Genomic DNA, 27,907 nt, shown 5'->3' with positions numbered 1-27,907 from the left:
TTCCTCCTATAGTAGAAAATACAATTACTTCACAAACTATAATGAAACTACCAGACCTTGTCCTTCTTTCAAGACTTTAGATGAGATTCTCTGATTTGAACAAGACAAGTCAATAAATACATTAAAGTGACTGGGACTGAAATAGCAAAGCAATAACTATCAACCACATCATCACACCACATCCCCTGCTTTCAAATGAATAACTTGGCCTCTCCCTTTCATACTAGTCTCTGCAAACCAACTATTCCAGGATAGTGGATCAGTGTTTATAAACTTCATTTGTATTTTTTGTCACAGACCCTAACTAAAACAACAACTGAATTGAAATGGAAAACAAAATGGAAACATAGAAAGGGAACCGACCCTCTCATTCGCTAAGGGAACAAAAACAAACTTGAGGTTTGGAAACCAAATGTTCTGGAAAAACTGACCCTGTTTAAAAGAAATAAAAGGCCACAGATAAGTTCAATCTGAGCAATAGCAGTTCGGTCCACTAATGCAGTACAAGCAAGCTGAAGAGGCTTGATCCAGAAGCTGAGAATAGGTTTCTGCAGCCTTTTCCATTACTTGAAGATAACATTGGTGGATCTACCCCTGATGTGGAGATGCCGGCGTTGGACTGGGGTAAACACAGTAAGAAGTCTCACAACACCAGGTTAAAGTCCAACAGGTTTATTTGGTAGCATAAGCCACAAGCTTTCGGAGCGCTGCCCCTTCATCAGGTAAGTGGGAGTTCTGTTCACAAACAGGACATATAAAGACACAAACTCATTTTACAAAATAATGGTTGGAATGAGAGTCTTTACAGGTAATCAAGTCTTAAAGGTACAGACAATGTGAGTGGAGAGAGGATTAAGCACAGGTTAAAGAGATGTTAAAGAGACAAATCTCTTTAACCTGTGCTTAACGCTCTCTCCACTCACATTGTCTGTACCTTTAAGACTTGATTACCTGTAAAGACTCGCATTCCGACCATTATTTTGTAAAATGAGTTTGTGTCTTTATATGCCCTGTTTGTGAACAGAACTCCCACTCACCTGATGAAGGGGCAGTGCTCCAAAGGCTTGTGGCTTATGCTACCAAATAAACCTGTTGGACTTTAACCTGGTGTTGTGAGACTGGATCCACCCCCAGCAGACTGAGTTGGATGGCACGGTGGCACAGTGGTTAGCACTGCTGCCTCAGTGCCAGGGACTCAGGTTCAATTCCCAGCTTGGGTGGAGTTTGCACATTCTCCCCGTGTCTGTGTGGGTTCCCTCCGGGTTCCTCCCACCGTCCAAAAGACATGCTGGTTAGGTGTACTGGCCATGCTAAATTTTCCCTCAGTGTATCCAAACAGACGCCGGAGTGTGGCAATTAGGGGATTTTCACAGTAACTTCATTGCCGTGTTAGTGTAAACTTACTTGTGACACTAATAAGCTTTAACTTAGTTGAGCAGATTTTATAGTGTGTGCCATTTTTGGTGAAGACTGTGCTATTGCAACCTGGGCTGGCTGTGAGCTACTCTCAGCTGAGATGCATATTAGCTTCTAGGAGGAGAGCAGCGGAAATTACTGGTGAGGAAGACAGAGTTTGAAGGACTTTAAGACCAAGTGTGATCACCAAAATCTGAATGGACTGATGATCCTAGTTGTAATCTGCTATTCAATGTGCAATTTGTAGTTTATATTCAACCACAATTTGCCCGTTAATTCATGTTTGACTCATGTTAATTATTGATGTTAGAGTATAGGATATGTCATATGTAGTGTTTGCTTTGTTGATTCTTGTATAGTAAAAATACCTCTGTTTTAAACCATGGAATCTTGTGACTTTAGTCTTTAGTCAATAACCGGGATTTCATATTTCTTCTATTTTAAAAATGGTTACCTGGGGTCTCTGAGATCCTAGCAATTGTTTCACATTAAGCTGGTTTAAAAAACCTTCAGTATTAAGGTCAAATCAAAGAATCAAATAACATGCTGCATCTTAATTTTTTGTCAGATCCCATGTGAAAACAATTCTACTGCTGCAGTAGTGACAAAACTCTATACTTACCTTGGTTTTAAATCAACAGCTGCAGTTTACAGTTCCCCAGTGGACTTTGGAACCTCCATATTTGTGCTGACCTGGAGAAGACTACATATACACGGTTCCTGTTTTTCTGTTCTTCGGCCCACATGCTAACCCTGTGTACATGCGCAGACCAAAAGAAGTCAAACGGTATGAAAAAGGCAGGTCAGGTGACCTGAACTGCCACACCATTCCAGAATGTGTCCCCCAAGGAGCAGGACACTGGAAGAGGGACAGGGAGAAGGCCCCAAACTAAGAAGTGGAACAGAATGGAGGCCCCAGGAGAAAGTCTCAGGCAGGGACTAGATAGAGGTCCCATATCCAGGTAAGGGATAAGGACAGAGATCAGAAACAGATCCTGTGAAGTAAAGGTTGGAGAAAGAAGCAGAGAAATAGAGTTCAAATTAAAGACAGAGCTGCAGGATGCAGACTTGGAGCAAAGGGGGCTGAAGAGAAGCCCTGAAGATCCAAGGAGGCAGTCAAAAGTTGGTCCTCTGCTTGGCATGTATCACAGCTTGGTATGGCTCCTGCTCTGTCCAAGACCGCAAGAAACTACAAAGGATCGTGAACGAAGTCCAGTCCATCACGCAAACCAGCCTCCCATCCATTAACCGTCTACACTTCCTTCTGCCTCGGAAAAGCAGTCAGCATAATCAAGGATGCCACGCACACCGGACATACTCTCTTCCATCTTCTTCCATCAGGAAAGAGATATAAAAATCTGAAAACACATACCAACTGACTCAAGAACAGCTTCTTCCCTGCTGCCATTAGACTTTTGAACGGACCTACCTTATATTAAGTGAATCTTTTTCTACATCCTGGCTGACTGTAACACTACATTCTGCACCCTCTACTTTCCTCCTCTATGTACGACATGCATTGTCTGTATAGCGCACAAGAAACAATACTTTTCACCGTATACTAATACATGTGACAATAATAAATCAAATCAAAAATGATATAGCTGATGTGAAGGAAAATTGAATAATTGAATTATTTTCTTGTGTTTGTTTTGAGATCTTTCCAACCTGTCTGATGTAATGTAGTTCATTTTTATTGTTTAATAAGTGTCTTATTCTTCGTATTTAAAATTCAGCAGCAGACTTTTGTGAATTTGTTCGTAGTTTTCCTCTACGGTTTTGCAAAAAAATCTATCAAGCCAGGTTCCACTGTCTGACTTGTCCAGTACTAACACAGCTGGGATTGCAACACTCCTTCAGAAGCTGTACTAAGAGGCACATTTATTAAGATAAAGCATTAGAAACAGTACTCTCTATCTAACCTGTGCAATACTTGACGGACCTGCGAATGCTGAACATTGACAGTGGATGCTGAAAGTGAGATTCTTTTGCTGCCCTGAGCTTAAGTATTGACTCCTTACTGGAGTAAGGAGTAAAGTTATATCGGCATCTTATGGTATTTGGTCCACGTATTCACATATAACAGTAGTGATTGACAACATGGCAGTTAACCACAGAGGCAGCATTGCGGAGACTCCTGGACACACAATTTGTCCCTGGATACACAGGTCCTAATGCAGTTACACATTTAAAGCCCTACAAGTATGCTGCACACACCTTTTGTTTAACTTCAAAAAATAGTGGAGTTGATTTTACTGAAACGGGCACTCACTTTCTTGGTATACCACACTGGTTGTTAGCAATTCCAGGAGTTCATCCCTGGTCAGTTTCTGGAGCACTGGGGTACCTGGATCCTGGAGGATATTAACAGCCTTGTCTTTTTTCAAATGCTGCCTACGTTTCGGTATCTGCTCCTTTAGCTGTATATTATACCTATAAAGAAACAGGAACATAGAATGAAAGGTAAAACAATGGTAGCCTTATCACTCCTCTCTCTGAACGTCTAGATCCATCTGTTCCTCTGGAATTTCCAGCTCCAGTTTGACCTATGCCAGTGTTTTTCGAATTCCAATCCTGCCCATCCCTCCGCTCACAATACTACCTGCATTTTATTCCTCATCAGCTTACTTATATTATCCTCATCAGATGTATTAGTACTCGAATATATAGCTAATGGTCAAGCTGCCAAGAACTTACCCTTCTCTATCCTTTCCTACAATGGCAAACTTCCCATGAGGGAGGTCCAACTGTCCACTGTCATTTGAGACAAGAGTATGAAAGTTGGGTTTAGTCATTGAGAGACTAGGTACCACATCAGTGTACATCTCTATTCTGCTGCTCTTCCACAATTCCCCTGTTTAAAGGCCCCTTCTGTGTACATGTGCTCAACTTTGTACATGTTTGAGATTCTCTAAATGGGAACATTCTCAACGCTAAACACGTTATTTTGCATGCCTATGTCGAATAATTGTTGGAACTTTACCCATACTTTGCTAAGTATGGAACTGTGCCTGGAATTCTAAAATACTTGGAAATAAAACAATTCACCCACTCACCAGGACACTGGATGGGAGAGATGTGATGCTGAGTCAGTCACAAGTCTTCGTATGAAAACCCAGGAGCATCCAAGTATGACTGCTGTCCGAGTCACATTTCCTGTCCATACTTGCTTCCTTATGTGATTCATCCTAAATTAAAACCACAACTACTTTAACATCTCAACCACAGCTGGAGCTCACAGGGTGGCATCATATTCTCAGAATCTTTTATTTGGCTCCCAGACAAAACAAAACCTATGTCTTCATCTGCCTTAAATAGGAGAGTGGGACTAATTGGAGAGCTCTACCAAAGAGCTAGCATAGGTATGTTGGGACAAATGGCCTCTTTCAGTGCTGAATCATTGTTTGATTCTAAATATAGCTAGATTCTACTAACAAAATGAGGCCAATAAAAGTTATCAAAGTTCAGTTTCAGAGAATGTGCCATAAACAATGATCATCTGAAACATCGTTAAATATTAGCAAAATTACTTGGGCTTCCTACTGTTTCCATGCTGTGAACCTCTATGACTCTGTAGACAGTTACATGGGTACGATGGGTATAGAGGGATATGGGCCAAATACGGGCAATTGGGATTAATTTAGGGGTTTTTTAAAAAAGGGCGGCATGGACAAGTTGGGCCGAAGGGTCTGTTTCCATGCTGTAAACCTCTGACTCTATTCCTTCATTTGCTTATGTACATTACTATTACCACACTATTGACAAAAGCCAGGCTAATCTCATTGATAAGTTTAATGCCAGTGATTCAGATGCAATCCAATGTTTTATTCTTGTGACACACTTGACTGTATATCTATTAACCTCATAATAGACTCAAGACTACAAACAGAACATATGTTACAGGTAAATTACAGAAATAGATTTATTCTAAAAAGGTTAGCAGAAATAAAGCCAGAATAAATCACTCATCACTGATGGCTAAATCATAGGATCCCTACAATGCAGAAGGAGGCTATTTGGCCCATTGAATCTGCATCAACCATAATCCCACTCAGACCCTATCCCCATAACCTCATGCATTTACCCTAACTAATCTCCCTGACACTAAGGGACAATTTAACATGGCCAATCCACCTAACCTTTGGGTTAACCTCCAACATCTTTGGACTGTGGAAGGAAACCAGAGCACCCGGAGGAAACCAACGCAGGAAGGGGAGAATGTGCAAACTCCTCACAGTGACTCAAGCCGGGAATCAAACCCGGGTCCCTGGCACTGTGAGGCAGCAGTGCAAACCACTGTGCACCACCGAGTAAAGAACAAAGAACAGTACAGCACAGGAAACAGGCCCTTCAGCCCTCCAAGCCTGTGCTGCTCCTTGGTCCAACTAGACCAATCGTTTGTATCCCTCCATTCCCAGGCTGCTCATGTGACTATCCAGGTAAGTCTTAAACAATGTCAGCGTGTCTCCCGCCACCACCCTACTTGGCAGCGCATTCCAGGCCCCCACCACCCTCTGTGTAAAAAACATCCCTCTAATATCTGAGTTATACTTTGCCCCTCTCACCTTGAGCCCGTGACCCTGTGTGATCGTCACTTCTGATCTGGGAAAAAGCTTCCCACCGTTCACCCTATCTATCCCCTTCATAATCTTGTACACCTCTATTAGATCTCCCCTATTGATGGAAGTCGGATCAGATATGGAATAATAAAGGCTCTAATCATTTTTTTTTAGTCCTGACTAGGTGTGCAAATTTTGCCAGAATCTAGAGGATAACCAATTTAATATTTGTGTTTAAGGCGCAACAGAAGGAAAAACAAGACAAGTGACAGATGTGGGAAAAACACAAGAATACATAACTCTAGATTAATGCTGTTTTAGAAACAGGAATTAATTTCAGACAATACAAATTAAAGGCAAATTATGTTTGGTGCATCTAATAAGAGTTCTTTGAAGAGTTAATCAATTGCATAAATAGACATAGAAGAACAGTACAGCACAGAACAGGCCCTTCAGCCCACGATGTTGTGCTGAGCTTTATCTGAAACCAAGATCAAGCTGTCCCACTCCCTATCATCCTGGTGTGCTCCATGTGCCTATCCAATAACCGCTTAAATGTTCCTAAAGTGTCTGACTCCACTATCACTGCAGGCAGTCCATTCCACACCCCAACCACTCTCTGCGTAAAGAACCTAAAGGGTAAACAGTATAGATACATGATTTTAAGGATATTTTTAACAAGGCTTGTCACAAAAATACCAGCATATGGTACAAAAGTGAATGTTTCTAACCCATCAAGCACTGATGGGTTCTGCCAGATTGGAAGTGGAACACCAGAAACATCAGTGCGGGGTCCATCGATATTCTTCCAGAAAACAGATTATCTGGTCATTGTCACGTTGTGAGACCATGCTGTATGGAAATTGGCTGACATATTTTGTACATGGTAGTAGTGACTACACTACTGGTTGTAAGGCATGTTAAGAACCAAAGTTTCATGTAAAAAGCACTATAATATTATATTTTTAATCCGTTTCCAGTCATGTAAAATGTGTACATACACAAAATTTGCCGATGTAAAGGTGCTGACAGGCAAACAGGGAAGATTATACAAGATAAAAGCAAACTATTGCAGATATTGGATCTGAAACGAAAACAGAAAATGCTGGAAAATCTCAGCAAGTCTGACAGCACCTGTGGAGAGAGAACAGAGCAAACGTTGAGTCTGGGAGACCCTTTATCAGATTGTAGAAGACTCCAGGCTGAGTGGCATTGGGCAGACAGGTGGCAGATGCAATTTAATATGGATAAGCATGACAGAATACACTTTCCAAGTAATAAAAAACACATGATGGAAAGATGCTGACCTTATAAGTGCGATCTCAGATAAAGTTATACAATCATATTATAAAGCAGCACACTGGATAAATACTTGAACCACAGGGAGATGTAAAGTTGTGGAGAGCAGTGTGGGAGGGGGGGGATGAGTTTTTGAGTTGCACCGGCGAGGAGGGCCTGGATAAGACGGTCACATCTGAGTGTTTCTAACCCTGCCGCGTTCCCCCCGCGCTGCAATCAGCTGTCGTTTCTCTCCGGCTCCGGTTCTCCTCGCCGCCTGTCAACATCCACCTTCCGAATGCGATTCACCCAGATTACTGCCTCCACCCCAAGCCCCAGGCCCCTCTTGAGCTCCACTTCCTATCCGCCGGTCAGAAACCCGAGCTCGGAAGATTGGTTCCGCCTCTCCATTGAGAGAGCCCAGCATGAAGCTGCAGCAGCCTCTTGTACCTCAGCCCCTGTACATACCATTTATGTTAGCTTACTTTTCCTGTTTCTGCTTATTACAGCACATTCAGAGGTATTAGAGTGAATTTTTTTTAGCGAATTAGTGACACAGATTGCAAGATTAAGTGATCCAGAGGGTATTTCTAAAAGCGAAATACAAATAAGCCAGTTAAACTCAAAAATGAAAGAGTGACTGTTGTTGAGAATAAGCGATAATTGGCAGGTCTAGCACCTCAGTTTATTTAGCACCATTCCCAAAACACAACTCAGTCACTTCCCTATCACAAAAGCACTCTATACTCAATTCACTCCAATCCCTATAGATGCATGCTATATTATAGAATCCTATAGTGCAGGAGACCATTTGGCCCATCGGGTCTGCACCGACCACAGTCCCACCCAGGTCCTACCCCCCTAACCCCATGCATTTACCTTAGCTAGTCCCCCTGACACTAACGGGCAATTTAGCATGGCCAATCCACCTAACCAGCACATATTTGGACTGTGGGAGGAAACCAGAGCACCAGAGAAAACCCATGCAGACACGGGGAGAACGAGCAGACTCTGCACAGACAGTGACCCAAGCTGGGAATCGAACCCGGGTTCCTGGCGCTGTGAGGCAGAAGTGCGAACCACTGTGCCACCCTTTGCCACCATGCCACCCTTTCCACAGTGGTTAGAACTGCTACCTCACAGTGCCAGGAACCCCCAGGTTCAATTGCAGACTTGGGTGATTGTCTGTGTGGAGTCTGCACATTCTCCCTGTGTCTGCATGGGTTTCCTCCAGGTGCTCTGATTTCCTCCCACAGTCCAAAAATATGCAGGTTAGATGGATTGGTAATCCCAAGGCCTGAACTAATAATCCTGATTCCAAATTCAAATCCTACCATGCTAACCTGAAAATATGTATTCGGTTTAAAGTGAGAATGCTGGTCCACTAACACATCTTTCCCTAGTATACTCTATCGCTAATTTAACCAGTCTGTGGAGTGGCTGAGCAAATTAATGTCCTATCAGTAATGCCCACATCTAAAAAATGGATAAAAGAAATAGCTTTTCCCTGTACTTCATTGGCTGTAAGGCGCTTTGAGATATCGTGAAAAGATCCATTTAAATGCAAGTCTCTCTTTTCTTTCTGTTGATGTAGAAGTCCTTTCCTTTGATGTAGAAGGTCTTTCCGTGGATAAGAACATGGAGAAAAACTAGGTGGGGCGGTCATACACCCAAGAAAGAACTCACATTTTTTAACCATTTCAAATATTGAAGCTCCATTATGGACATTATCTGCTCAATTCTCTTTTAGACTCTGTGTAAGCCATCCTGTATGTTCAAAACACTGAAGTTTACAGGTAACAATTCAGACAGTTACAAGGACAACATTTGAGTCAAATAAAAGAAGAAAAATAATTATTAACATAAAGAGTAATTGAAGCATCATTAAATCCTAAGGCTTTGAAAAAAACCGCAGTATAATATATGCAAACTAAAAGAAAACTCTCAACACTTGACACTTCAAATGTAGAAGTATACTCAAAAGTAGCTTAACTACAAGAAAACGGAACAGAGATAAAATTAGCCTACCAAAATGCCACCACAAATCAGCATTTGAATCTAAATGGTACAGCGTACAGGTAAAGATGATGGACATGCTTTTACAGTTGCTGTCATTATGTGTTTCCTTTCTGAAAGAAGGTAGTGGAAATGTTACAGATCACAAGAGCTCTTACAACCGATATTCCAATGCACTGATATAATCATATAGGTTGTTGCTTGTTCATGGTGCAGTAAAATCTGATTCATAATTGGAAAGAGTCATAGACTCAGAGATTTACTGCATGGAAACAGGCCCTTCGGCCCAACTTGTCAATGCTGCCCTTTTTTTTTTAAACCTCAAAGCTAATCCCAATTGCATGCATTTGGCCCATATCCCTCTATACCAATCTTACCCATGTAACCATCTAAATGCTTTTTAAAAGACAAAATTGTATCCGCCTCTATACTACCTTTGGCAGCTTATTCCAGACACTCACCAATCTGTGTGTGAAAAAACTGCCCCTCTGGACACTTTTGTATCTCTCCCCTCTCACCTTAAACCTATGCCCTCTGGTTTTAGACTCCCCTACCTTTGGGAAAATATATTGACTATCTAGCTGATCTGTGCCCCTCATTATTTTATAGACCTCTATATCACCCCTCAGTCTCCTACGCTCCAGAGAAAAAAGTCCCAGTCTATTCAGCCTGTCCTTATAATTCAATCCATCAAGTCCCCACAGCATGGTTGACCTCTTGAGTCAAACTGGCAATTGCCTTAAATAAGGTGTTAGCAATTAGATGTTATTTTGAGGCAATTTTAATGTCTTGCTCGCAGATCAAAGTAATCCTTAATGAAAATAATTAAATAACCAACGGAGGCATGCTAAGAAATTACGTTTCCAGCATTGACATGGAACGTGACAAATTTGGCAATTCGAATAATTTGTTTGACATCTTATTTTGTCATCAAAATGTAATGTGAAGCATATTGCATGAGATTTTTTAATGTCCCGTTGGTTATGTTTAAAGATTCTGGGAATGCAACTTTCTGTGTTTGGATTTCTGTGCAGGTTCCATTTCTGCTCCATTCTGCAGCAAATGGGGTTGCAATGCCTCTCAAGTGTTAACTAAAGTTATGCAAGCATTCACCCTCTTCCTCCCCACAGTCGGTTACTTTCCTCTCAACGCACTGAGATTACATTAAGTAACAGACCATTTCGGCTGTTCTTTTCACATTGTATTTTCTGAGGGGTTGGGTGCTTTGCAAACTATCAGAAAGTACATGCAGTAATATTGCTGTGTTACTTGTTCTTGGCTGTTTATAGAATGCTTTTTCTTAATGAAATGATAAGGCCATCAACGAAATGCCTCAAAAAATGTCCCTCTTTAAAGGAGCAAAACTATAAAAGAAACTCCACCATAACGCAAAGGAAACTTACAAAATTAAATATTGTCACCCCCATGTTAGCAATGCCAGTCCCTCTGGTGCCCCACTCAAGGAAGGTTTCACACATACCAGCGGACACCACATTACCTTTCCAAGGTCAATTGTTTTTGGGATGCAGTCGGAGGAGAAATTGACACCCTACCAAAGTGACAAGCACTGCAGTTAAAATAAATTGTTGATCGTGTGAAAGTGCTTTGAAGTACTGTGATGAGAAAGACGCTAAATAAACGTAAATGGTACTGTATTAATTTTTATTTGTTCAGCTGTTAACTTTGAACTTACTGAGATTGACTGCAAAAACTGACTGTCCTTTGTTGTTGGTTGATATCTGTCTCATGCTTTTGCTCTGATTGGCTTCAGGGGATTTTGAGAAATTGGTCATTTCCAAAAATGCCCAATGCACACATATCAGGAAAATGATTGTGTTCATTTATAAAAACCTGCACCAAGTTTATCATTTGTGTCAGTGTTTCTTGCTGTTTTGTTTTACACCTCCCCTCCCTACCCCATTGGGAAAGAAAATATTGGATGAGTCATCATTGGTCTACTTTTACGCATCTTTTAGCAGCCAGCTCAGTGATGGAGGCAGAGGCATCAGGACTGGGAGCCTCCTAACCATTCGCTCAGATATGGTTGATATGGGGAGTCAAAGCAACTGAACATCTGGAAAATCATGGACGTTCCTGGTTTATATTAATGCTGGATTTAAATGACCAGCATCACTCAACTTATATTGAGTGCTGATTGTACCTAATAGTCAGAAGTCATCTAGCTGATCACCTATATTTTTGTACATAGGGAATTGGACCAAATATAGTGGGCATGTGATATGGGATATAGGAGGAGAGCATACTTTGACCAAGATGTGTAGGTATAATTCAGTCCTCATTTTAAAATCAGATATTCATTCCTTATTTTAATAATATCAAATCAAAGTATTATATAAATCATTAAACAGCAGTTTGGCAAGTAAAAAATAGTGTCGGCTAGAGCGTAGCAATTTCTCAACAGTTTGAACTGAGGAATTGAAGGACTCAGGCCCATCAAGCCTGCACCGACAACAATCCCACCCAGGCCCTATCCCCGTAACTTCATGTAGTTACCTTGCTAGTTCCCCCCCCCCCCCCACACCAAGTGGCAATTTTGCATGGCCAATCAACCTAACCCACACATCTTTAGAGTGCAGGAGGAAACCAGAGCACCCGGAGGAAACCCAAGCAGACGGGGAGAACATGCAAGCTCCACACAGACAATGACCCGAGGCTGGAATTGAACCCGGGTCCCTGGCACTATGAGGCAGCAGTGCTCACCACTGTGCTACCGTGCCATAAGACCATAAGACATAGGAGCAGAATTAGGCCACTCGGCCCATCAAGTCTGCTCCATCATTCAATCATGGCTGATATTTTTCTCATCCCCATTACCCTTGATCTCCTTATTAATCAAGAACCTATCTGTCTCTGTCTTAAAGACACTCAATGACCTGGCCTCCACAGCCTTCTGCAGCAAAGAGTTCCACAGATTCACCACTCTCTGGCTGAAGAAATTCCTCCTCATCTCTGTTTTAAAGGACAGAGGTAGTCTGAGGTTGTGCCCTCTGGTTCTAGTTTTTCCTACTAGTGGAAACATCCTCTCCACATCCACTCTATCCAGACCTCGCAGTATCCTGTAAGTTTCAATAAGATCCCCCCCCTTATCCTTCTAAACTCCAATGAGTACAGACCCAGAGTCCTCAACCGTTCCTCATACGACAAGCTCTTCATTCCAGGGATCATTCTTTGTGAACCTCCTCTGGAGCTTTTCCAAGGCCAGCACATCCTTCCTTAGGTATGGGGCCAAAAACTACTCGTAATACTTCAAATGGGGTCTGACCAGAGCCACAATAAGACATCATCAAAAAGTAAGGTTTCGTATACAGGAAAATCACACAGGCATAGGATTAACATTATAGACGCTGTCAGATCGATTCATACTTTGTTACATTCAGTATTTATTGTACTTGATTGCATCTTATCAATATCTAATGTGTCTGATCCATTCTGCTCTGTTGCTTTCGTAGTATTTCAGTTTGCCTCTGATGTATTCAATTTTGCTGGTAGATTGACAAAAGCAGAGGTAGGATTTTTAAAAAATATATAAAGTAGAGAGAAACAACAGTTCATAATATAAATCAATGATGAGAACAATGATTCATTATTAAAATCACCTTCAGTTTTCCAGCTAAACCTATTTAACCTGACAGTTGACTTTTAATTTTTTTTTATAAAGCATTATCTTTCAAAAGGAGCTTTTTCTTTGCAAAACAGCATTGCCTGTCTAACAGTGCCAATTGTATTTGATGTAACGATGAGCGCCGAGAGCAGGAATTCCTTGACAGGAAGTGCAGAAAGTTTGCTTTTGTGTGAGTGAGAGAGTTAGAAAGGGCCACTCAAGTCAAGTCCTTCTTTTCACTGAGACATCGAACAGAAACACCCTCAATTTATTGGAGGAACTGGAGCATCAGCACAGCAATCGTGTTACTGAAAGAGTGGGAAAGAGCTTGTCAGCAGATGCTTCTTGATGTTGAACAGGTTACTCGTTGCGTTCTTATGAGTTTCAATGTATCTGTTGCTGATATCACTTGAAGCTCTAAAATGATGCTGCAAGCCAGTAATGTGGAGCTGTGGAATATTCTGATCCTTCAGTTGCAGCCGTGGTGAATTGTAGGAGTAACGCAATGGAGTAGTTTTCTCATGGATGGTTCTAACTCTGTTGGCATCTGTGGAAGCAGAGGATCTTGAGCTCTGCCTGTCCTTAAAGTTCAACATGTCAAGGCTCAAGCATTTCAAATTGACATGAAGGGGATCCCTGAGTATCTGTCGATTGGGCAGGATTAGGTGCTTTACGGACATGCTCATCTGAGAGATTTTGGATTTAGGCTGTAAACGCTGCTTGCCAGTTTTTCTAATCCCTTCAGCCTTGCTCAACCTCGACACTTCACAATCCTGTTCCTCCATGTCACCTGAGTCAATGTGGGTATCCCTTTCACTCTCAGTAGACTGAGCTGTCACAGCAATGTTATTTTTCATTTCCTGCATCTCATCCCATGCCTTTAGGATACTGGTGCCTAGAACCTTGGGGCTGCTGAGTTTCCTGGGCTTTTTACGACTGTAAGTGGGGCAATTCCTTGCCTTGTGGAAATGTTTGGAAACATTGGACATTTTTATCTTGCTGAAGTTGGTGGTGGTGTCAAGACTTTTCTCCTTGCTGCTGCTGCAACTGTTGAGACTGCCATGGTCTTGGAGAATATTGTTGGGATCTGGGGAAATATTATTATAATTTTTTGCAACGTTAGGATTGGGAGCTGTGGAAGTATTTACATTACTGGAATTACTGGAAATGGGAGAAGTTTCTGTATGACTGGGCTCATTGGGATATAAAGAACTGTTTGCAATGCTGGGATTTGATTGATCCCTTTCAATGGATTCATTGGAATCAGTTACATTTAATGGTTTTGTTGCGACACTGGAAGTATCAGGGTTTAAAGAATCGCTTGGAGTGCTGGGATTATTGGAATTTAGGAGATCTTGTGCCGCGCCGGAATTAGTCAAATTTGATCGATTTTTTGCAACGCTGGAATTATTGGAATTTGAAGAATCGCTTGGAGCGCTGGAATTATTGGAATTTAAAGGATCTTTTGTGGAGTTGGATTTAGTCAAATTTGTTTGATTTTTTCCAGTGCGAGAGTGACTGGGATTTAAAGAGGTGCTTGGAGTGCTGGAATGATTGTGCTCTTTTGTAGAGCTGGAACTAGTCGCATACAATATATTTTTGGTGACGCTGAAATTGTTGGGAATTATGGGATTCCTTACCATACTCAAATTATTGAAATTTAGCAAATTCTTTGAAATGCAGGAATTATTGCCATTAAATGGAATCCTTGCAGTGCAATGATGATTGGGCATTATAGGATTTTTTTCACTACCCAAATTGATGAGATTCTTTATATTGCTGGAACTGTAACTCTTTGCATTAGCGTAAATGCTGGAAATGGGACAACGCTTTGCAAATTCCGGATTGCTGTCAGTAAAGGGCAATTTTGATTTGCCAAGGTTGCTGCACATTTTTGAACCATCTTCATTCTTGGAATTTTCAGCATTCGCTGCTTTGTTTACATCATTGTTCAGGATGCCTGGGTAGCCTTGCGGTGTGAGACCACAGATCTTTTGCACAGTTTCGGAGATGTTACGCAGACCATTGTTCTGGCTCCTCGGAACGGGTGCAGGTGGTTTCCTGATGCTTGAACCTTCGACCAGCAGGTTTATCCCCAGGTACAGAGGAACGGCCATTGTGCACTGTCAAAGAAAGTAAATCAAATCAAAGCCAAGCTAGATTGCCTCTCAGCATTCATGGTTATGTACATTATTTGAACGTTGGTGACATTGGGACGAAGTTTTAAATCGTTTGGTCAGAAAATAATGGAATTACTGGATTTGCTGCATGCCTTCAAGAAAGGGCTGGACCGGTTCTTGGGTGCAATCGGGATTGTTACAAGCAGAATGTCGGTGGAATACCAAATAATATTAAATCACAGTTAATTTGGTGGTCTGAATTGGTCTCAGGAGGTTCGGAAAAGAAAGATCCAATATATTTTTTTAGTTTGATCTTGTACTTATTTATTTGTTTTGTTAAGCTTCTCACAGGTAATTAACCAGGCTGGTGGAATGGGAGATAATGAGTTGTTAAGATGCTTTAAGGATTGCATGTATCACAGAGAGTCATTAAGGCACAGAAGGCCATTTGGCCTACAGAGCCAATTGCGTAGAACAATCCAATTAATTCCATTCCCTGTGATCCCGCAAGTTTATTTCCCACAAGTGCCCATACAATTTATTTTTGAAATCATTATTTATCCACACTTCCGCAACCTTAAGTTCCAGGTCATTATCACTTGCGGTATAAAGATGTTCTTCTTCGTAACCTGCCAGCATCTATTGCCCAAAATTTTAAATGTGTTGTTAATCCATGTAATATAAGCTAATGAGAAGCTTTTCTTGGCTACCTTATCTAACTAAACCTGTCATCATCTTGTTCACTTCCATCAAATCTCCTCTGAATCTCTTTTACTCCAGGGAGAACTCCAGCTCCTCCAACCAAACCTTGTAGCTAAAATCCCTTAACCATGGAACCATTACTATAAATCTCCTCCATGCCCTCTCAAAGATCCTCACATCCTTCCTAAAGTGTGGTGACCATAACTGGATGCAGTAGTCTAGTTTGGGCCTAATCAGACCTTGATAAAGACTCAGCATAACTTTCCTGCTTCTGCACTCAACACCTCTATTTATGAAGCCCAATATTCCATATGTTTTTGCTAACAACTTACCAATATGTTCTGCCACCGTCAATGGTCGATGAACAGGAACCATAGATCCCTCTGTCCTTGTACACTCTTTAGAACTGTCACCTTTGCTTTATATTGTCTCTCCCTATTCCATCTGCCAAAATGCATCACCTCACAAATCTTTGTGTTAAATTTCATCAATCAACTTGAGTGCTCTTTCTGCTAGCCTGTTGTGGTTGATTTGTATCAGCCATTCTTGGCTGAGAGCCCAGACATCCATTAGTCCATTGAAACAGCTGTGCCTAAGGAAAATCATTGCTTAATTGGCAGCTTTTTCTCTTAAATCTATTTATGCATTGCTCAATCCTGGAATCAGGTCCCAGGCATCATTTTTAAACGTCAACAGAGTCTCTCTGACTCGACAAAACTCCAGCTCATTGTGGTCAATTCTGGGCACCACATTTTAGGAAGTATGTCAAGGCTTTGGAGAGGGTTCAGGAAAGATTTACTGGGATAGTACCAAGAATGTTATCTGTTATGTAGGAGGACCAGAGAATTTGAAGTTGTTTCGTTTAGAGCAAAGGAGAGTAAGAGTAGTTTGGATAGAGCCAATGAAGGGGAACCATTTCCAGTGATAGAAGGGCCAGTAACCAGAGAACACATCTTTTTTTCACTGTAACAGGTTTACAGTATTCTGAGCAGGAAGCAATCACCTCCTTTATCTCTCTAAACAGGGTCACTTTCTCCTTTATTCAGTGATGTTTTACATTACCTGTTTATATAGAAGCTCAAATCCACCTGTGTCACAGGTCTTCTCATTCTTTCGGTCAATAACAACCTTTATTGTGTCCTCTTGAACGTTGCTGCACAATGTGGCTGTTACAGATGTCGAGGCTGACATTGTGGGGCTACAATTAATTTCAATCAGCCATGGTTTGAAGTCCTCTCCCAGTAGGAAATCGGCACCATACAACTCAAAACTGTTCTTGCGAGGTTTCACAATGTCCTGCATTACCTGCATGGTATTCACAATTGCCTTCTTCATGCCGGGGGAGATGATATCATCCCAGATGTTTTCAAAGCCATTTTTGTTCAGATACTCTTTGAACTGTTTACTGGACCACATGTTTTCTCTAGGAACTAATGGGTGACGGTGGGAGGAGGTCACAAAGTGTTTTTGGATCGAGTTATTGCATAAGTGAATTGCTCTGAAAGACACAAAGAGAAATTTGTTACCTGCAAAATGATGGATCATAATTATTTTTGTGGTGTGTGTGCACTATGCAAAATAAAGCATTTCTTTTGCATTATGAGGCAAAAATATTTGTAAGATATGACTGACTTACAACGTGCTGTGGAATATGATACGGCTGAAATTCCATAACTGACCATTTCAATCCTAAGAATCAACCCTAATTCAACAGGCTAAAAAGTAGAGTAAACCTGTAAGATTTTGCATACGTCTACTTTGACAGATATCAAAGTGCGATTCCATGATATACATCAATGAAATTGGCCCCAGGTGCCATCATTGTACCTGATTTCCACATATACAGTGAATATTGGTAACTTGTTGCCATCTTCAACTTTAAACTGCAGTCATATTTGAGTGAGAAAGGCGGGAGTAAGTTCTACAGTCCATTTTAAGTACCTCTTCTTACCTGTTTTCCATTAGATGAAGCAGGGAAGGGGTAACAGTTAAAATTAAGCGCCAAAATTTAGGTATATGATACCCATAGAGAGGTATTTTGGAAAATGAATGGGTTGTCCAGATAGGCAATTATTGTTAAATCTGACTGACTTGTATGTCAACCACCATTAGCAACTGGTGCAACTACTGATTATTATATTGAACTTTGGTAGAAGGTCAGGGATATTACATCCCTTGCATCCCAACTTGACTAATCGCCCAAAGTTCCCAACGCTTTGATGGCACTCAATGCATATTCTCCTCACTTTTAACTCTCACAGTGAATGTGATGATACTCTGCAGTGAATTCCATTCAAAAGGCATGATGCCGTGGTGATACATACGTGTCCAGATTGTCCAATGAGAATGCTTGAGTTGAGAAGCGCAGGTAACAGTCCTTGTAATACCAGATCGTTACAGGGTTCCAGTCGGTCACTAAAAACCACTGCCGCATATCGAATTTTGTCCCATAAATGAGTAGCGGGTGTTCAATGTATTTCTGCACTACCCATTTGCCATCTGTGATGAGAGTTGTCTGGCCACAAACTAGCTTCACAATCTGCTCCAGTCGGTTCATGCAAGTGATTCCTGCAGAGACAGACAATTAAAATCTCTTTCCACCCCATTAAAACTACAATTCAGGCAAATTGTTGGAAAATGCAGAATGAACAAAGGATACAGTGACGGCTCTGCTGGTAACACTTGCTACCTTCCAATTCTAAGAACGCACTCAGTGTATCATAGAATCCCTACAGTGCAGAAGGAGGCCATTCGGCCCATCGAATCTGCACCGACCACAATCCCACCCAGGCTCCATCCCCATTTACTCTAGCTAGTCCCCTGAATAAAATCAACGAATCACATAATAATACAGCATAGATGGAGGCCATTTGGCTGATTGTGCCTGTGACAAAAATTTGGCAATTATCTAATTAATCCTGTCCCCCATACTCCTGTCATTTTATTTGTTTCAGATATTTATTTAATTCTCTTATGGAAGTTACTAATGAATCTACTTCCAGCCTCTTTTTAGATGGTGCTATCCACATAATCCAGGAGATGAGCCTTTCCACTTACCTGCTCGATCCAGTTTACTTGCTTTGCCCAGCCCTCACGATCAAATAACACCCAACGCTTACCATCTCAGCCACGAGGCTTCTGGATCTCTCCCCCACAAGTAACTTGTGCTATTCGAATTGAAGCTGTAACTTTTATTCCTCCTGGGTTATTTATTTTATTATTTTATCCATTTATTAGTGTCACAAGTAGGCTTACATGAAGTTGCTGTGAAAATGCCCTAGTCGCCACACTCTGGTGCCTGTTCGGGTACACTGAGGGAAAATTTAGCATGGCCGATGCACCTAACCAGCACATCTTTCGGACTGTGGGAGGAAACTGGAGCACCCGGAGGAAATCCCCGCAGACATGGGGAGAACGTGCGAACTCCACGCAGACAGTGACCCGAGCTGGGAATCGAACCCGGGTCCCTGGCGCTGTGAGGCAGCAGTGCTAACCACTGTGCTGCCCACAATGGGGCAGGGTCGGAAACCAGACAATTATTCCCGAGATTATTAGCACATGATTTTACAACAGCAAAAGAGATGCGTTGAAAATACACAAACATCTTGAGTCTTGGATTCCCTACTTTGCTCTGTACATCAGTGAGCAATGAGGAACTCAGTGAAGAAATTATCTCCCAGTTAGCTTCCAGGAAACTGTTACTCAAAAGCTATTACAAAGAACGACAAAGTTTCAGCATTTCTCAACTTCGAAAACGTTTATGTATTGTTTTAAAGGGTGTCTTTTTGCTTCTCATATTTCATGTATAAATTTGACTAATTCATGTTAGACTGCATATGCTGGTTTGGTGACATGATATTTTCTATCTTAAGAATCGCTGAATGCGTGTAGTGGGAAATCTGTATATCCTCCAGTAAACAATGTACTACAAATAAGGATTCATTAAATCTGGACTGACTATCTAGTTTGCTTATGGAGCCTAACATCTAGCCATGAAGAGTGGTGAGCCTGTGGAATTCATTACCACAGGAAATAGTTGATGCCAAAACATTGAATCTATTCAAGAGGCGGCTGGATACAGCACTTGGGGTGAATGGGATCACAGGTTATGGGGAAAAAGCAGGATTAGGCTATTGAGTTGGATGATCAGCCATGATCGTGATAAATGGCGGAGCAGGCTCGAAGGGCTAAATGGCCTCCTCCTGCTCCTATCTTCAATGTTTCTATGAACACCTTAGCATGCTGAGAAAAAGCCTGAAAGGTAACAAGATGTATTGGTAATGTAAACTTAAAGTTTAAAGTTTATTTATCAATGTCACAAGTAGGCTTACATTATCGCTGCAATGAAGTTACTGTGAAAATCCCCTAGTCGCCACACTCCGGCATCTGTTCGGGTACACTGAGGGAGAATTTAACATGGCCAATGCACCTAACCAGCCTGTCTTTCAGACTGTGGGAGGAAACCGGAGCACCTGGAGGAAACCCACGGAGACACGGGGAAAACACGCAGCCTCCACACAGACAGTGACCCAAGCCGGAATTGAACCCAGGTCCCTGGCTCTGTGAGGCAGCAATGCTAACCACTGTGCCACCCAGTAAACTGCTCACAGTAAAAGGACAAAATAGTGTATCAGTGATATTAACCCTCCCATACAAAGACCATATTGAAGGTTTATTAGTAATAGAAACTTGTTCCAATACATGGGGTGGGGTGTGTAAATAATTCATGATCTCTTTCCTCTTATAATATAAGGGACACCAGACTAGATTTTTTGGCTTTGTTTCAAACCGGTCGCTTTGGATTTCTGATTCTGTTTCCATACCTCTACCACGGGACTGGGCTCCAGGTTTCACAATCCAGATGTTCCGCATTCCTTCCATCTTCACCTGTGTATTCACCTCCTGTAGCTGCTTCAGCATATTCTCACAAACAGCAGCGTAGACCTTCCAGTTCTGAATTGTTGCTCCCTCACTGAGATAAAGACAAATGACAAAGCAATACAAAAGTACAAAATACAGCTTCCAGAAACTAATCCTGGCAGACTTCCACTGGGGCAGGTGGACTACAGCATTTTATGTTTTTAGACTAAGAATATCCTGCAAATAAATAGGAAAAGAAAAATCATATTTTGATAAGCAAATGTTTCCAGAAATCTCTGGAATTTTTAGTAACAGGATTGGAACATTTGGATTCCATGCTCAGTTCAACATATCTGCTACGTTGGTATTATTTATTAATATATGGGAATGATTTGGAGGGCTTCTTAACACCATCCTGAAGCGTCAGTATGTTAGAGGCAATAATGATGTTTAGAGGAAGGCAGAGAGACATTAGAGGCTGTAGTAGTTTATTGGTCAGGAAAGTTGGAAGATTGGGTTTTCCTCGTATCCTGAGGGGATTTAATTGGCTGGATTTGATTACCATGTGGGGAATCTGTCAACAGGATTCCTCAAAGGGTCAGTGGAAAGACTCCAGCTCCAGCTGACTCAGAACTCGTCCAGGAAAGACACTTAATTATTCATTCCTGTAGCCCTCACCCACCTTCAGCTTCTGGGTCATGGCCTCAAGGGTCATGAAACCCAGCCAGATAAGTGGTAAGTAACATTCACACCCCAACATGCGAGGCAATGATCATCTCCAACAAGAGAGAATCCAACCATCTGTTCTTGACATTTAATGGCATTACCATCACTGAACACCCCAATATCAACATCTTGGGGGTTACCATTGACCAGCAACTGAACAGGACCAGCCATATAAATACTGTGACTACAAGAGAGGTCAGAGACTAGGAATCCTGCGGTGAGTAGCTCATCTCCATACTCCCCAAAGCCTGTCAGGAGTGTGGCGGAATCCTTTCTACTTGCTGTGTGTAGCTCAAACAACGCGCAAAGTTTGATATCCTCCAAGAGAAACCAATCCACTTGATTGGCACCCTATCCACCATCTCCAAATAAACCGGATCAGAGAAGACAAAGTCCTTCCCCCCCATCACTTCAGTGAGTGTACAACATCGGGCTCTACTGTTGATGGCATATGATAGGGCGACACGGTAGCACAGTGGTTGGCACTGCTGTTTCACAGCTCCAGGGACCTGGGTTCGATTCCCAGCTTGGGTCACTGTCTGTGTGGAGTTTGCACATTCTCCTCGTGTCTGCGTTGGTTTCCTCCGGGTGCTCCGGTTTCCTCCCACAGTCCAAAGATGTGCGGGTTAGGTTGATTGGCCATGCTAAAAATTGCCCCTTAGAGTCCTGAGATGCGTAGGTTAGAGGGATTAGTGGGTAAATATGTCGGGATATGAGGCACAATCAGCCAAATGGCCTCCATCTATGCTGTATTATTGTGTGATTCTTTGATTTTATTCAGGGGACTAGCTAGAGTAAATGGGGATGGAGCCTGGGTGGGATTGTGGTCGGTGCAGACTCGATGGGCCAAATGGCCTCTTTCTGCACTGTAGGGATTCTATGATTCTCTGATTATACATTCCAATATAAGCCACTCATCCACATTGTCAATGTGGATGCTTTAAACCGCCTTCCTTTGCCACAAAGTATTCCACTGCCACAAGTGCCCCAAGAGATTGTGCAGTCTGTCCCTGCCATACCTTACTGCGGTTCCAGCGATTGTAAGTGGAACCGGATCCAATAAACATGAGATGGGGCCGATATCAAAGTTGAAAGTTTATTTGTTATTGTCACAAGTAGGCTTATGTTAACATTGCAATGAAGTTATTCTGGTGGGAAATAAGAACTAGGAGCAGGAGTAGGCCATCTAGTCCCTCGAGCCTGTTCCGCCATTCAATAAGATAATGGCTGATCTTTTCGTGAACTGAGCTCCACTTACCCGCCCGCTCACCATAACCCTTAATTCCTTTACTGTTCAAAAATATATCTATCTTTGCCTTAAAAACGTTCAATGAGGTAGCCTCAACTGCTTCACTGGGTAGGGAATTCCACAGATTCACAACCCATTGGGTGAAGAAGTTCCTCCTCAACTCTCTCCTAAATCTGCTGTCCCTTATTTTGAGGCCATGCTTCTGAATTCTAATTTCACCCACCAGTGGAAACAGCCTCTCTGCTTCTACCTTATCTATTCCCTTCATAATTTTATATAAGATCTCCCCTCATTGTTCTGAATTCCGATGAGAATAGTTCCAGTCTACTCAGTCTCTCCTCATAAGCCAACCCTCTCAACTCCGGAATTAACCCCGTGAATCTCCTCTGCACCCCCTCCAGTGCCAGTATATCCTTTCTCAAGTAAGGAGACCAAAACTGTACACAGTAATCCAGGTGTGGCCTCACCAGCACCTTATACAGCTGCACCATAACCTCCCTGTTTTTAAACTCCATCCCTCTAGCAACGAAGGACAAAATTCCATTTGCTTTCTTAATTACCTGCTGCGCCTGCAAACCAACTTTTTGCAATTCGTGCACAAGGACACCTAGGTCCCTCTGCACAGCAGCATGCTGCAATTTTGTACCATTTAAATAATAGTCCATTCTGCTGTTATTCCTGGAGGTTACCGGCACTAGAGTACCTGTGCAAACTGGAAGCCTTTGTGCTGTCATTTCAGATGAAAGTACATTGACTGCTGAAGCACCTGTTAAAAAACCGCAATGCTCTCAACAGGTTAGAAGCGGAAGGGGGAATCACATGACCCTTGGGCCAATTGTGGAGAGGCGATTGACAGTTGGAGTCTGGGAGTCGTTGCGTTAACAAGCTTTCTTAGCGCTGTCCTATGTATTTTGTTGTTTTTCCAAAATAAACCTCTTGTTCATTTATCTGTCTTGTTACTCATCAATTCTCACAGTGATTACACCTCTGCACAACAGGAATGAGGAAGGGTAGTAGAATCTGTGCCCTTTGATCAATAATACCTATAATAGAACAGGGATTGATACTTTGGAATTTCATGCCTGGATCAATTAGCCTATTTAATGACAATGGTGCATTGAGGTAGTATGTTTGAATCAAAGTGATATGTATCAAGAATAATAGAAATAGTACATTGGGTAAGTACTTAAGTTGATGGATGTTATCAATAAAACACTGCACTGAGGTTCCAATCTTGAATCGAATTATCCAGGCTCTTGTGATAAGATTGCTGTAGTGCAATATTATGTTGTCAATGTGATTTTACAAACTGAAATCTGATAGAAACAACAGAGACTTTCGAAGTCAAAATGAAATAATTAGAAATAGGATCAGTAGTAAAAAATGTTTTTTTGAGGTGAGCGAATGTATCAGGCACGATTTATCTGCCGGATTAATCAATACTTACTGAATGACCTCGTAATACTGTTGGATGGTCTCTTCCCAGCATCTTTCTGTTACTGCTGGTGGTGCATCGAGACTCACATCAATATCCTTGTGGTCCATGGTGTTTAAGTACTCCTCACAGGCACGGAGTGCTGTCTCGACCAGTTGCACTGGAACAACACCGCCCTTCTTTTGAGTCTGTCTGTGAAAAGCTAAGAAAAAGACAAACGTATCTTCTGTGTGTCCACTGGCTAAATATATCCATATTAAAAACAAAACTCAAAGTACTTTTATTTTTCCCCTTTTTTTACTGCCAATTTCTCTATCTCCTTCTTCCCTCTGGAAGGCATTAACTCTTTGCTAGGAAACAATTCTATAGACACCAACGCCCCTATGATACATCACTAAAGTAGCCATTCTTATGTGACTGATAGGCAGCTTTTTTTCATTCATTCGTGGGACATGGGCATCGTGGGGCAGGCAAGCATTTGTTGCCCTTGAGAAGGTGGTGGTGAACTACCTTCTTGAATCGCTGCAGTCCATGTGCTGTGGGTTGACCCACAATGCTATTAGGGAGGGAATTCCAGGATTTTAACCCAGCAACGGCGATATATTTCCTAATCAAGATGGTGAGTGGCTTGGAGGGGAACTTGCAGATGGTGGTGTTCCCATGTATCTGCTGCCCTTGACTTTTGAGATGGAAGTGGTCATAGGTTTGGAAGGTGCTGTCTAAGGATCTTTGGTGAATTGCTGCAGTGCATCTCGTAGATAGTACACACTGCTGCTACTGAGCGTCGGTGGTGGAGGGAGCAGATGTTTGTGGATGTGGTGCCAATCAAGGGGGCTGCTTTGTCCTGGATGGTGTCAAGCTTCTTGAGTGTTGTTGGAGCTGTACCCATCCAGGCAAGTGGGGAGTATTCCATCACACTCCTGACTTGTGCCTTGTAGATGGTGGACAGGCTTTGAGGAGTTAGGAGGTGAGTTACTTGCCGCAGTATTCCTAGCCTCTGACCTGCTCTTGTAGCCACTGTGTTTATGTGGTGAGTCCAGTTGAGTTTCTGGTCAATGGTAACCCCAAGGATGTTGACAGTGGGGGATTCAGTGATGGTAGCACCATTGAATGTCACGGGGCGGTGGTTAGAATGTATCTTATTTGTGACGGTCATTGCCTGACATTTGTGTGGCACGAATGTTACTTGCCACTTGTCAGCCCAAGCCTGGATATTGTCCAGATATTGCATTTGAACATGGACTGCTTCAGTATCTGAGGGGTTGCGAATGGTGTTGAACATTGTGCAGTCATCACTTAGTATTATTCGACTGCGGCAGGCATCACAACTCAGTTCGATCCTCTGCTTACCAAAAATCCTCAAGAGTGAACTTCAAGAAGGGAATCAGTGGCTAGCAATCAGAAGCAAGACACTTGACTAATTTTTCTTCCGAACCCAGAGAACCTGATATTTATTCTTGTTTCTTGTCTGAAATTAGTTAACTCAGTACATAACAGGAATTTTAAAAAAAATCACTGACAGATCTGAGCATCATTGGCAAGGCAAACATTTATTACCCTTTTTTGTATGTCCTTGAGAAGGTCAGTTTGCAGATGAAGCTACTCCGCCGTGCTGTTGGGGAACTTCAGCATTTTGACACAGAAACAATAATGGAATGATGTTTTTCCCAAGTTGGGATGGTGTGAGACTTGGAGGGGAATTTGGAGCTCGTGGTGTTTCTGGTCAATGGAGAACTCCAGGATATTGTTGATAGGGTAATGACATTGAATGCCAAGGGTAGGTGGTTAGACTGTCTCTCGTTGGAGATGGTCATTGTCTGGCATTAGAGTGCTTCAAATATTACTTTCCACTTATTAACTCAAATTTGAATGTTTGGCAGATCTTGCTGCAAGCAGGTATGGACTACTTCATTATCTCCAGAATTGTGAATGGAACTGAATGCTGTGTATTCGTTCGAACTATGTATTTTTTTTTAGACACTATTATTCACAGTTACGAGTGAATATCGCCAGTTACTGTCCAATGGCCATTCCTACAAATACTAAAATGGACAGATGCAACTAGGATAGGAAATTGGCCAGGAGAAGATCAAGTAATTTTTTTTTCCTCATGTCAGTTCTTTCACCATCTGGCACAAACCCAGTCTGGTAACTCCATCCTTCAGAGTTCAATGCTGGAAATATTGGGCCGCTCTTTGTGATACACATTGAAGTTCCTCACTAGGATACATTCTGTGCCTTTGCTACCATTACCGCATCTTCCAAGTGGTGTTGAAATGGAGTAGTGCTGATTCACCAGAGGAAGGAGGCTGAGAGGTGGTAATCAACAGAAGGTACTCCAGCACGATGGCACAGTGGTCAGCACTGCTGCCTCACAGCACCAGATACCTGGGTTCAATTCCCGGCTTGGGTCACTATCTGTGTGGAGTTTGATGTTCTCGCTGTGTCTGTGTGGGTTTCCTCCGGGTGCTCCGGTTTTTTCCCACAGTCCAAAAAGATGTGCAGGTTAGGTGGATTGGCCATGCTAAATTCTCCCTCAGTGTACCCGAACAGCTGCCGGAATGTGGTGACTAAGGTATTTTCACAGTAACTTCATTGCAGTGTGAATGGAGGCCAATTTGTGACTAATAAATAAACTTTAACTTTAACCCGATGCCATGAGACTTCATAGGGTCTGGAGCTGACTTAAGAATTCTAAGTGCCACATGTGTCACTAAGTGTGTGGCTCTGTGGGACAATTGACTGATAAGTATAATTCTGTGAATCTGACTATGTCAGGTTTTGCTTGACTGGTCAGTTCTACAAAGTTTGGCACACTCACATTTTTTTGGTGGTGACATGAGGGAGAAAGCAGCCCAAGATGAAAGCACCCTCTCTTCTTTAACTTCAAATGTAAAAATGGCCTCCCCAACCTGGTCACAGGGTGGTCTGCAGCTGAGAGGACAAGGAGGGCCTATGAGCCTGCCTGGACTGCTTACCCCCTGGTTTGCTGCCAGGATGCCCATTCCAGGCAACTACACTTTCCCTGACACCTCCGGGTGACCTGGCCTCTCTATGACACCAATTAGAGATCCAGTAAATCTGAAAGAGATTCCTCTAGCAAAGGGACAGATGAAGTGACAGATGAACAGTCGTTTCAAATGTCTAGGAAAAGCTTTCACTCATTTTGGATTGGATTACAACCAAAAGATATCTTCTTAGAATCCCTGGAGTGCAGAGGGAGGCCATCCGGCCGATCGGGTCTGCACCAACCACAATCCCACCCAAGACCTACCCCTATAACCCTGACACTAAGGGAGAATTTAGCATGGCCAATCAATCTAACCCGCACATCTTTGGAGTGTGGGAGGAAAGCAGAGCATCCGGAGGAAACCCACGCAGACATGGGGAGAATGTGCAAACTCCACACATACAGTGACCCAAGCTGGGAATCAAACCCGGGTCTCTGGTGCTGTGAGGCAGCAGTGCTAACCACTGTGCCACCATGCCACCGCCCAACATTGCATAGTTTAGCTTAGAGATAGGCACACCCAACAGGTCATAAATGATTTGGTCCATCCCGTCCTTGTCAATCGAATGTTAAAAGTTAAACATTGATTTTGATAGATAATATTATAAAACTTCACAATGAAATGAATGTATAATGGAATAAAGAAATAACAATGAAGGATATGCTCAACAGGGGAATCCCACACATTGATAAGAGTCCTTGTGCAATAAATCCCAGTAGTTTCAAAGATCATATGCAGCCTGCTTTTTTTTCATGTGCAGAAACTCTAAAGTATATTGCCACTTGCTAAACTGAGTTTCATAGAATCATACGGTGCAGAAGAGGCCCTTTGGCCCATCGAGTCTGTTTCGACACATTAGAAACACCTGAACTGCCACCTAATCCCATCTGCCAGCACTTGTCCCATAGCCCTG

The 27,907-nt window shown here is 42.3% G+C and overlaps 2 protein-coding genes across 3 annotated transcripts in view; both read right to left on the bottom strand.

Moving 5' to 3' along the window:
- Window positions 1-7,665, bottom strand: part of LOC144491666 (mitochondrial mRNA pseudouridine synthase RPUSD3-like) — a 29,451-nt gene extending 21,786 nt beyond the window's left edge. Inside the window, exons 1-3 of one of the 2 annotated variants that reach the window (XM_078209829.1) lie at window positions 7,348-7,665; window positions 4,473-4,604; window positions 3,689-3,849 (exon numbers count right to left, since the gene is read on the bottom strand). In XM_078209829.1, the coding sequence (XP_078065955.1) occupies window positions 3,689-3,849; window positions 4,473-4,603 (292 nt within the window). In that variant the 5' untranslated portion in view covers window position 4,604; window positions 7,348-7,665. Of the gene's footprint in view, window positions 1-3,688; window positions 3,850-4,472; window positions 4,605-7,282 lie in introns of both variants that reach the window. The other variant, XM_078209828.1, reaches the window with a different exon arrangement.
- A 5,531-nt stretch (window positions 7,666-13,196) lies between these two features.
- Window positions 13,197-27,907, bottom strand: part of LOC144491881 (tubulin tyrosine ligase 3-like) — a 59,192-nt gene continuing 44,481 nt past the window's right edge. Inside the window, exons 12-17 of the mRNA XM_078210171.1 lie at window positions 23,996-24,185; window positions 20,537-20,685; window positions 18,038-18,281; window positions 16,776-17,211; window positions 14,645-15,014; window positions 13,197-13,978 (exon numbers count right to left, since the gene is read on the bottom strand). Of these exons, the coding sequence (XP_078066297.1) occupies window positions 13,197-13,978; window positions 14,645-15,014; window positions 16,776-17,211; window positions 18,038-18,281; window positions 20,537-20,685; window positions 23,996-24,185 (2,171 nt within the window). The remainder of the gene's footprint in view (window positions 13,979-14,644; window positions 15,015-16,775; window positions 17,212-18,037; window positions 18,282-20,536; window positions 20,686-23,995; window positions 24,186-27,907) is intronic.

This window comes from Mustelus asterias, chromosome 3 (assembly GCF_964213995.1).
Source record: "Mustelus asterias chromosome 3, sMusAst1.hap1.1, whole genome shotgun sequence".
NCBI lineage: Eukaryota > Metazoa > Chordata > Chondrichthyes > Carcharhiniformes > Triakidae > Mustelus > Mustelus asterias.
This window is presented reverse-complemented; position numbering and strand designations above follow the sequence as displayed.